Genomic DNA, 12,117 nt, shown 5'->3' with positions numbered 1-12,117 from the left:
TGCTGTCCCAAAATTCTGCTGCTGTGGGCCTCACTTTACTGGGTGCCAGGGTGCTAAAGAGAATCAGAGGAAGCTACTTCATGCAGGTATCTTAGCTTCATCTTCCCACTTGCCACCAGAAATCCAGATTTCATCTCATTTTCTTCACTGCTCCATTTGCTACATGTACCAGGAAAGAACTTCCCTATCTGACTCATAATTTGTTTTTGTATCAAGTCTGAACACATTTACTGGATCGAGATTTGTCTGATATACTTCATGCCATACCAAACCCAGCTCAGCTCAGTGTATAATAGAGCTGTATGCCTTACAGCTTCTGTAGGAGCAGATTAACTGGGAAATCAGGCTATATTGAGTTTTAATGCTATTTATTGTTCTGCAAGCGTTTGCTTTTTTTTTTTTTTTTTTTTTTTTTCCACTTAAAATACTATTTCATCAGAGATTCATTGAAAGGATGAGGCTGAATAATGCAACCACTCTGAAAATGCACTGATTTTGGTTCACTTATTTAATGATTCCCCACCTCCCACACACACCTCCACAATGTCTTAACATGAGAGAAAGAAAAGAAGTGGCCAATTTCCAGCTACACAGTACTCGTAAACCTTATTGGCATCAATTATTGCTTCACCATTGTTCTCCAGGTTCCAAGAAATCATTTGCTTTCTGCAATCATGGCAATGGTGGTGCCCACAGAAATTTCCATGCCTCCTACACTGCCCATGACTCTGAAATTGCATATCTGTATCTTCTGGTTGGCACCATCCATCTCCACCTGCAAAATGGTACCTGTAACCAGTAATCATCACAGCATCACATGAAAATAATGATAAGGCTCGATGTCACAACAGACTCTGTATGCTAACATGGCTGTGCCCAAGAGCTGAAACAACAGCGTACATGTGAACTTCTAAGAATTGTTCCCATTAAAAACTGATGATGCCATCCTCAGTGCCTTAGCTGTTAAGGTTGCAGAAATAATGGAGCAAGAGTGCTTTACCAACAGCATGTGATAGCTTGCTAACCGCTCTCAATACTGTTCTCATCAGCTCCTCTTCTTATTCCCCCTCCCTTTTGCTCATTATCAGTGCTAAGGGCACTCAGAGAGGCCTCGGAAGCAGCTTGCACAAAATCCCACAGAACACAAGCACCATCCTCCCTTTCAGCAGTTCATCGAGGACAATGAGTAATATACAACTTCAGCTGAAACTGGGTTACTTTGAGTTATTTTTATGCTGTAGGTACTGGGTGCTGAGGCCATCCTCTCTCCACTTGACCTCTTTACGTGCTTGCATCAAACAAGAATGGATGCTCTACTTTTGCAGGCGTTGGCATGGAGAGCCTGAAGCTGATTTTGCTCTCTTTCCCCTTTAGTTTCCCTACAGGATTCCTGTCTCACAATGGTATCTGATACTGGGAGGCTCTATTGGCCATCAGAACTCCCACAGGTGTCTAAAAGCTGGGGCTGGGACCTCCGGGCAGAGCATGGCTGCCTCACAGCTCAGCCAAGGGCATGGGGCAGTGCCAGGAGCCACTTGGCCATCCTTCCTGGCTCCTACCCCTGTCCTGCCTTGCTTCCCTAGTCTAAACTACAGCATCGCTGCCATGATAACAGCTCAAAATCTTCAAGAGGTCAGGCTCCCTGTGATGGGCTGCACTTGGGAAGAACAGCAGCTGCTTGCACCCCACAAGGACACGGCAAAGCCAGGCCTCACACTATCCCAGGCGCCAGGCAGGACAGCAGGCCACCAGCCCAAGGGCATTCCTAGATGAGGTGACCGAGAACCCCCAGCTGCCCCTCAGTGTATTGGCCCTGCTTGCTGGCATGGCAAGGATGTGGGGTCACATCAGGTGCCCACAGCCCCACAGGCAGCGAGCCTCAGCACTCAGAGCACAAAGCACAACAAGGTGCACACTGCAGGATCTCTACCCCAGTTCTGCTTCCCTGCCAGTGGGTTCAGGGAATGCAAGACTGAAGCCCCAGTCAATATGTCGCCCAATAATCATAGCACAGTGTTTGTGGTGAAACTATGAGAGCTGGCTGACTGGTTCACAGAATCAGCTCTTTGGGACAGATACAGTTTTCTGCTATTTGTACACATAGAGTCTTGCACTGTTTATTTTAAGCTGTTAGCCATTAACAAATGGGGAAACAAATGGTAATGGAAAGACTGCTCATGTGTCTGCTTCTGCTTTATGTGAGAATCAGCTGCTTGCTCACCTTGTCCTAATGCCTGGGGACTTAAAGGGGTCCTTTTCCCCAACTGTAAAACCTGGGAGCCTGGATAACTCCTATTCCAGCCATGGATAGAGTGGACAAGGTTTGAAACATGAACCCATGACCTGGTAGGGTCCACATTATGTCACTGTCCCAATTAAGGCAGTGTCCTGAGCCAACCCTGAGCTTCTGCCTCGCTTCCCACCACGGGCAGCCCAGGGCTGCTGCTGCAGCACCTATGGCAGCTTCTTTTCTAGCCAGGACTGAGCAGTGTTTGCCACAGACATGAGCTGCTGAGCGATCCAAGCACAGCACAGACATCTGAATGAGAAGGCGCCATCAAACACAAACCAGTGAATACCGACTGGTTTCAGTAATCTTAAGTTGCCTTTTATATACAAAGACTTTTTTTTTTTTTTTTTAATAATTTCAGAATCTTATTCTCATGTTGTAAGAACAAGCTGAAACATTTGCAGTCAACAATTCTTTGTTTAAGATAAGTGTGCTATCTTTCTGTTTTACTGAGGTTAGTACTGGAATGAATTTTTTCTCCTTCTCCTTCTGGCCAGTGACAGAGATGCTCTCTTAAATTACTGCATATCTGAGGCTCTCACTTTGCAGATCTGTAAGCACAGGTCTAAACTTCAAGCAAGCCCTCCCATCACAACCAGAGGCCCTGCTCTTAGCAAAACCAACCAGCCACACTGTCTGTGCAAAGAGGCTGTTGGCAGCTCATCAGCATCAGTTGTACTTGTCACCTGATGCCGCCTCAGGTGTGTATTCCCAGAGAAGAGCCCTCCTCTCCCCTGCTGATCCAGATATTTGCTCTCAGGCAGGTGAGAGATGAAGCTACAAAGGTAACAGAGGCCAGTGCCAGCTGCAGCAGTTCCCTACTTTGCAGCACAACTCTGCAGTACTTGTTGGCAATGCCCTTCCTCATGGCTCTGGCTCACTCCTTTTCCAGGCAGAAAGATGATTCTACTGAGCTCTTTGATGCCCATCCCTTGAGACTGCAGTTAAGTCAGAAGTGGAGGGAGGGAAAGGAGAGCAGTTCTCCATTCTCAACTGAAAATCAAGATTTATAGAGAAAGATGTGTACAACTGTGTGGTGATTTAACTAAAAGCCCATCGCTGCAGAAATTGCTGGTCCTGGTGCTCTTCCAGAAAGCAAAGTAACCTATGTAGACATCTGGAGTAAGATTTACAATTGTGAATGTGAAAACCCATTAAATACCTCTTGGATGAGAGAGATCCTCATGTTTCAGGGCATAAACCAAACTGTAACAGCTGGCAGTAAGGCCAGGCTTTCTGAGAAAGCAGATCTCGCAGCATCTCACAGAACTACAGGATCTCTTTCGCAGTGCTTCCCCATGAGAGCTCTGGCATCAATCACTGCCACAAACTGGGACATAGCAGGAGCTGAGCTGGTAGGCTGGGTACCAGAGCCACTTCTAGTTTATGTTCCCATTGGAAATGACTAAACAGGGCACAGGTATAAAATTCCTAGTAATTAATAACAAGCCACTATTAGTAGACTACCTTTGCAAAGTAGTTTTCTAAATATTCACCCATATTTACCACAATACTGAGGAATACCAAAGTGTCCATCATGATGCAGCACAACCCCTCCCAGCTTCCCCGTCTTGGGGCTGTGATCCCAGCAGTCTGAGGGAGCCAGGAAGGCATGCTGGCTCTGCATAGGGCTGCCTTCTGGCAGAGCTAGAGGGAAGCCCTCCAGGGAACCAAAACCAATGGTGTACCAGAGAGAACAATCACCAGTCAGATAGACAAGCATGGAAGCTGCAGGCACTGGCAAACTATCAGCATGTGCAGGTAACAGCTGAGCTTAGGAGGCAATCCAGTGAGAAGAGGGCTGCAAGATGGGGCTAAATGACAAGCCTTAAAATCAAACAGCTCTAGGACTATGCACAGTTAAGAAGGTATATTTGAGAATTCTTAAATCCAACAGGAGATGCTGGATTGTTGCTGTATGATGTGCAGTTGTTTGACTCCCTGGCAACAAGACAAATCTGTGATTCTTTAACTCAGCTGACCTGAAGTCAGCCTGCCTCAAGCTCCACATATTACCACGTCCGACTGCTCCTAGACCAGAGCAGAGCTGTCAGTTTGCTTGAGTGAAGTCTGCAACAGTGAGCAGCTGCTGGCTAGCAGACTCATGCAGAGTATTCACCCAGTGGCACTGGTACCAGACACCCCTGGGAAGCCCTGCACTGGGCTGCTTGGATGGCAAGGGGAGAGGAGAGCAGCAGAAGTGTCAGCAGTACCTGTGATTTCACCTTCCACCTTCTTCTCTTTCCATTGACTTCTAAGGGTAAGAATACCCAAAGGGTCATGAGAAACCAAACATTGAGGCAGTAACATCATGGTTTTGTAGTCTACTGCAGACCCAAATCCTTTACGCAATGTCAGATTAGCAATGAGAAGAAGTAATTGTAAAACAAAGTGATGGTCTTTGAAAGCAGCTCATTTCAACTCACAGCCACCTCAAAAACTGGCAAAGAAACAGTTGTTAGCTCTGATATATTTCTCTGGTGAAAGGCCAGTCCTTGCCAGGTCAACACATGCACAGTGCACAAAAGGCAGTGACAGCAGAATGCAGAGCAGCCTGGCTCTTAGTTGTCTGGGAAATTTGCCAAATCTGCTTTGGGTTTGTTTGTTTGTTAATTTAGCTCCCTGTCCCATCAAGAATGCAGCCTGTGGAGTCACAGTCCTTGCAGCTGAGGCAGCTACTTAGCTGGCCAAGATGGCCATGAGCCCTCCTGCAGTCCTGGAGAGAGGAGGAAGGTTCTCATTTCCCAGGGATGAGAGCAGAGTATGGAAAAGTAACTCCTTTCCTGGATGGGATAGCACAGCAGGAACTCCCAGAGGGAAATCTCTCGAGGAAAACTCAGTTCTGCTCTCTCTGATGGTGATTGATTTTGAAGTGCGATGTGTTCGGAGCACTTGCCTGTTTCAGGACCAAAGCTTAACTCACAGAGCCATCCAAACTGTGCAGGGCGATACCCTTCCTATTTGTGTTAGGATAAATGAAATCTGCACAACATTGTGTTAGGACAAATGAAATCTGGCTGTGCCTCTTGTTCACCAAATCTTCAGTTTTGTAGGAGAAGGAATAAGGAGGAGGAGCCCTCTGTGGGCTGTGGCTGTGCTTTGCAGCAGTGGTTTGACAGAACTTGGTGGGACACTGAGCCCCCAGTCAAAGTGGGGTGATGGACAGGTAGAGGTGAAGGCCATTTCTGACTACAGAACATGAGGCGGTCAGGGCTGCAAGTGGGGAAAGTCCACATCAGAGCTGGAGAATCTGCAGCAGCAGTTTAAGAGCTTGCCTATATTTAACCTGCAAAGCTTAAGAGAGTCTGTGAATCAAAGCAGCTGACAGAAAGAGATCAGGAAAATACTCTTCTCTACTTACTCTCCCAGAATCTTTCTCAAAGAGTTGGATGGACTCAGTGTGTTTCAGGATGGAAGTCAAATTCATCTCTTAAAAATCTTCTTCCTTTTCTAATCCCTAAGCCAGTGCATGCCCATAAAGTCTTATTAAAAACCCTTAAACTATTGCAAAATAAGTCCAGTACTGTACTGGGCAAAGACTGCGATGAAACTAAAACCTATGCATCCAGTTATTCCCTGTTCTCTCCAAGGTGATCTCTCTGTGCTGATCTTCACTTGGATCACGCTGCTTCTCTGACCTTTCCTAAGCTAACGACACCAGAATTGGGAAGGAAACAAAAGCACTGGCAAAGCTTTCCAATTTGCCATTGTAAAATATCTCCAAAAGTGCCTTAAGGTTTTCAGAGATTCACTTTATGGGCTGCAAAACATAGGAGCACAACAAAGTATTAGCTTTCAAAGGTACTCAGCTTTAACTAGGAAACGTCTGGCTGGAGAGTCACCAGCAACATACAATATTTATAAACAAGTCTGATTTACTGTCTATTCCCCAAAATAAAGATGCTATCCACGTACCCCAGAGCAAAATAAAGCCCCTCTCTCCTTAGATCTAATTACTCAGTAAGCAAAATTCATTTACATTGATTGCATGCTTTGCTGAAGACCACTGGGCTGCACCTGCCCCATGACTAGGTAGATAAACTGCCACCCATTATGCCTGTAAAACACCTCCCATGTCACTTCTGAAGTTGAAAACAACCACAGAAGCAGGGAAGACGGACAAATATGAGCAAAGCTGCAAGAAGCTGCGTGGGAAGTTGCAGCCCCAGGACTGAGCCCTGCTATCCACAGGAGCTGGGTGCCACAGCCTCCCTGCTTGTCAAGCCGTGGCTCCCTTCTCTTGTTCAGCTCCCTCATCTTCTGCTGTCATTTATCCAGGCTGTCACTGTGCTTCTCTCTGCCACTTGAAGCCCGAGCCCAGAAGCATGGTGCTGCCCCACAGCTGCCACCCCTCTGCTTCCTCAGTGCTGTGCCACATTTGCAAATAGGGCACTCAGCGCTTGCCATCCTTAAGAAGAAAGTATCCCCAGCACAGGGATTTATTCCATGTAGAGATATCTGCCACATATAAAGACAACACAAAAATCCACTCTGAAGGAACTGAAGCCTGCCCATGAAACAAAAGCAGAATGATTTCACTTCCACTTTACGTGCTGCAAAGAGCAGACAGGTGCTGCTGCTGTGAGTGCAGGGGGCAGGACCCCACCTGACACAACCACTGCTGTACCCCAGAGCAACCACATACCTTAACCCTCCGCAACACCTCGAGAAAGCAGAAAGGGGTGCAAACGCTGTTAAAATTCACAATCCAAGACCATCAAGAAAGGGAACAATGACACAGTGCATGGTTTAAGAACAGTGCAAACAGGGCAGGCTGTAGCATGCCTTCCCTCCACATCCTCCTTTGTGCAGTGCTGTGCTGTGCAGGGTAGAGCTCAGTGTAGGAGGAGCAGTGCTGCTGCATCGCACCAACAGGGATTGTTTCTTCAGCAATGTATCTGACAGACAGCCAAGGCTCCACTTACTATAAATCAACAATTACTTGCTGACTTAAACAAGCATCTGTTATTTACTCTGGATGCACAGCCAATCCATTTGGCCTTACACAAAGTTGGTGTAGAGACAAGCTTGTAAATGATTTACATGGGAAAAGATGACAACCATTATCTATTATTGCTATTGGATGGCCGTACTGTGGCAATAGGATGCTGTCCTCTGCAGCACAGCCTTGATTCGTCCCTCAACCAGTGCTGGCAAGTTCCAAGGAGCCACTCCCAGCATGAGTGATGGAGGAAGGGAAATGGGGCTCCGTGCAAAGTGCAAAACAGTTTGGACATGTAACAAGGACAATTTGTACTCAAAGGCTCTCCCTTACATTTAAGGTACTCCAAGTTTAAGAGACCTTGGAAATCCACCACACTTCACCCCCACCACTCTTGTATCTGTCCCCTTGGCTTGGAAGATTCATAAATTAAGTAAGGTTGCTGACTTTTTTCCAACAGAATGAAAACCAAACAATGTGGCAAATGCTTCAGCACACATCATTAAATGATCTCCCTGCAGGTGGGAGAGCTCGGCAGCCTTCGAGTCAGGCTGCTTTGCTGGAGAAACCCAGCACTGGGAGGTGGGAGTGACCAACCCTCCTCTCCATGTGTGTTACCTTCAGCCGCCCGCTTGAAGAACACTTTGCAGCTCCCGCAGGTGAGGGCTCCATAATGGCACCCAGATGCCTCATCGCCACAGATCAGACACGTCTTCTGAGGTGGAAAGTAATAGTCAATGGGCAGGATGTGCTCCCGGCCAGCCTCCAGCCTGCAGAGAGAAGAAAGCAAGGATAAGGGAAGGGTCAGCTAAGGAGGTCAGGATGAGCACAGCTGATGGCACTTGGAAGAATGGCAAAACCCCACGTTTCTGTGTTGTGATAAGCCAAGGGCTGATCGGGAAGAAGGCATGAGATTAGAAAGCCCTGCCTAGCTCCTAACACACAGAACAGCACACAGGGTTGTGCTTCTTGCCTTCACCCCAGGAACACATGTGACAACACATGGCAAAGTGCAGGTACTCCAACAGCACATCCTGGGAAGGGGAGATGGCCAGCACTGGTGGCTGCTCCATTGGTGTGACTTTGGCTTCTGTAAAAAGGCTTATCCATGCTCATTAAGCTACTTTGTGTGCTCACTAAGCTAGTTGATCCAACATTGTGTCATTGTTGTCACACCGCTACAGATGAATTTATCCTTTTGATTCCTAATTGGAACAGATTAGTTTTTACAAAGCCATCAAACTCAAAACCTTTTCTTTTCTCCTTTCTTAGTTCCTACTCATTCCCTCTCTGAATCCCCAGCAATAGCTGGCTTGAAATCACTTCCAGGATGCCTTCCTCATTCATCTTACTACTAAGCCAGTCAGAATTCTCTGCTGAAAATGTCAAGCACTGCTCTGAACATGTCCCAGCAGGCTCCTGTTTATACCCATCCCAGGACTAAAGGCACTGTACCTCTCCTCCTCCCTGTCACAGCAGTGCACTGGGAGTATCATCTGCTCCTTGTGCTGCAATGGCCCCCATGGCCAGAGGGATGTCCAGCTGGTGAGCAGATGCTGGAAACAAACATCAGAACCCGAAGTAAAACACATAGTGTTTACCAGCTCTGATTGTATACTAGAAATTAGTGACTGGATTGCTGAGCTTCCTATTTTCCACTCACCTGCTCAGCAGCCTGAATGACCTACTTGGGGTTTTCAGTCTGGGTGGTTGGAAACGAGGATGGAGACAGAAGGCAGCCCTTAGCAGGTACACAGCCCAAGGAAGCTCAGGGTCTTCTGTGCCTGCTGCCACTTTCCCTATCTCCCACATTCAACAAAACCTCTTCCAAGTTCTGCTGGGAAAGCACAAGGAGCCTCTGCAGCCCTTGCACAACCCAGGCATATCCCAACAGAACTCCAGCCCTGTCACATCTCCTTATTCACCTGCATGCCCAAAGTCTTTCCCTGGCAGCTGCTGCCAGTCTGCCCCCTCCCTTCTGGCACACGGTGTGATGTGCCGCACTGCTGCCCTATCAGATAATGATGGGAAGCTGCTACACAGAAGGCAAAGGATAGGAGAGGTGATTTCAGAACTGCAAGCTGATGCATGTCCAGGCAGCATGACAAGTAGTAATATTTTAAGTTATTTACTAAAATTGAGTTTCTGTAAAAACACTGGGCTTGCTGGCTGGCTTCTTATTTCCAATAGGTCACTGCCATTGTCTGGTTGAAAATATGTGTGCTTGTAGTTTCTGGAGTTTGAATACTTGCAGACAGGAGTGAATGTTATGTTAAGAGTGAATGTCTCAGTGCCAGAGCTTTTTTTGTGTAAAGATCTTTGTAATTGGAAAGGCCCTGCTTGGCCCACGGGGTGAAGCATCAACACAGATCCCAGGGAAAGAGACCGCAGTGCTGGCAGGCAGCCCCTGTCCCAGGCTAACCTGTGTGCTGTCCCCAGGGCATGCAGGCAGCTCTGCCCTTCTACACGCAGCTCAGGCCAGAAGACCAGATCTGGTTGGCCAGATCAAGGTTTAATTAAGGAAAGATATGTGTGTTATTTGTCTGTCCCAATCACCAAATTTTCCACTTGAGTTTGCATTTCCTCGGGCATTTCTAGCTGCCGGCACTGCCGACCTGCGCTCACACAGCCCTGAGGCAATGCTGGAAGGCACAGTGCCCCACACCTTCCCTGGGGCAGCCTCACAGGTCACAGCGATCCCAAAAACAGGGAATCTGTGCAATCTGTGCTCACACACAGCGCTTCCTGACAGTACTAATGCTGCTTCCACTGGGAGAGCTCAAGGACCAACATCTCCAGAAGGGAACTGCAGCAAGGCCAGCACTTCGCTCACCAGAGCAGCTGCCTGGCCATAATCTTTTGTTTAGATATTTCAACTCTGGCAATAGGAGCAGCTTCTTCGGTTCAGAATACCCATTCTCTTCTGTTCAGCTTCCAAAGAGATACAAACTGGGCTGAGGTGAGAGAGGCTGCAAATGAGAAAAAGCACATCCTTAGGAACAGATGTAGAGATTTGATTCACTTAAACCATATCACAATCTGGAAAATACTTGGCCACACAGACAGCTCTTGAAGGGCTGATGCTATTGTTCCATGTATAACTAATAGGGATGTTTAATTTCAAGCAAAGGCCAGCTCTGCTCACAACACACCGGAGCAGTGTGCTCTTCACATACATGACAGCTGTGCCTACTAGAGCGCATCCGAATGTAATAAAATCCTTAGAAGTGAAGTATGAAATGGCACAATTATTTGGCGAGATCAGAACGCGGGCTCTTCTCTGTCCTCTAATCTTGTTGTCATTTCTGTCCTTCAAAAATGATGCTATTTTATATTCCACCTTAGAGAGCTACACAGATCCTACCTACATGTTGTTAATAACTGGAACAGACATTTTATCCCTAATTCTTAAGGCATGAAACAAAACTTTTGAGTCATTTGTCATCTTTTTACCAGTAGTAATCAGCATCTGTGACTCATCTGTCCTTTCCAAACAAGCTCAATTTCCAGGGCTTTGAATTACTGATCAAATGGAGGAGATCAGTCAATATCCAGCATTGGGAGGGACCCACAGGGATCACAGATCAAACCCCCAGCCTTACACAGCACTACCCAAATCCCCTGTCAGAGCTGTGTCCCATCACTCCCTGTGCTCAGGGCTGTGCCTGAGAGCTGCACCGTACCCACCTCCCTTTGGGTCAGAGCCTTTCCTCACCACTCCTCACCCTCAGAGCTCCCTTCCAGCTCCCTCTCTGTGCTGGCTACAACTCTCCTGCCTGGTTTAGGCAGATGCAGCAAACACCTCCTGTCTTATCCCCCCCCCCAGCACTCTGCCTTACCCCTAAACACCAGCACTCTCCCAGCCCAGCACGGCCAGGCTGCATCACCACTTCCTCCTGGGCCCTGGCAGCACCACAGCCCAACCAGCATCACCATGGGGCTCAGCTCTGGCTGCTGCCATAATGAAATGCTGCTAAGAAATAAACAACAGGATGATACAAAAGCTTTGCTAAAAATGTCTCTTTCATCCTGCATTTCTTGGGATTCCAGCAATGCTGGACCTCTCCTTCAGTATCTGTTACCCTCATTCTCCTCTACATGCAATTAGAAATCTAAAAAGAATTAATTTCTCTCCCTCTGTAAGGCTTTTCTGTTATTTTTGCTGTGTATCTCAGGCAGGAAATAAGCAAAAGGGACTCACAGGAACAGCTGTTGTGGTGACAGGAGGAATCAAAAAGACCTTGGAATATTTTTGAGGCTTAATTATTTAAAGCTGCAAAGTGAGTTAGCAATTGGGGCTTGAGTGGCATGAGACAACATAACATATTTTTTAAGAGTTCCTCCTGAGAAAAGTCATATGAGTACCACCGTAGCTCCATACACCTGTGTTTGGTACTCGTATGTGTGCCCACAGGCAGATAGGGCTCTCTGATAGCCTCACACTGTACAGGTCTGCACAGAGATGGGGATAGGAGGGAACAGGCACACACTGAAAGTTAACCCTGCAGTAACTCTGCTGCCATCGGGGGTCTGCACTCGGGAAAGCTCTGACTTCCAGTTCCCATCATGTATGAAGACTGATGTTACAACAGCTGCTCCTTGGAGGGCACAACAGAGCTGAGATGTGAGATGGAGTGGCACAGCCTGCAGAGTGCTCCTATGCCTGAGTTGCCTTCACTGCCCACTGAGCTGAAAGCATCTGCCAGGAATGCCCACAGTAATAAAAAGATGCCAATTTGCCCTTTTTTTCCTCTTTATAGAGGAAAAAAAATGCAAGAAAAATGTAACATAAAAGGCAGGTATTGGAGTAGGAACTGCAATGATGGTACCTTTAATGATCTATTTTCCAACTGGTTTCTAAGAGACCTTTTAAGAGGACTCTCAG

At 47.1% G+C, this 12,117-nt stretch overlaps 1 protein-coding gene across 1 annotated transcript in view; it reads right to left on the bottom strand.

Annotated features, from left to right (window-relative positions):
- The window catches only part of AR (androgen receptor), a 47,112-nt gene that overhangs the window by 17,886 nt on the left and 17,109 nt on the right, over nucleotides 1-12,117 (bottom strand). The window contains exon 2 of the mRNA XM_015860019.1: nucleotides 7,851-8,002. Coding sequence (XP_015715505.1) covers nucleotides 7,851-8,002 — 152 coding nt within the window. The remainder of the gene's footprint in view (nucleotides 1-7,850; nucleotides 8,003-12,117) is intronic.

Source organism: Coturnix japonica, chromosome 4, assembly GCF_001577835.2.
Source record: "Coturnix japonica isolate 7356 chromosome 4, Coturnix japonica 2.1, whole genome shotgun sequence".
Classification (NCBI taxonomy): domain Eukaryota; kingdom Metazoa; phylum Chordata; class Aves; order Galliformes; family Phasianidae; genus Coturnix; species Coturnix japonica.
The sequence above is the reverse complement of the archived record's forward strand: the minus strand, read 5'-3'. Positions and strand labels throughout refer to the sequence as shown.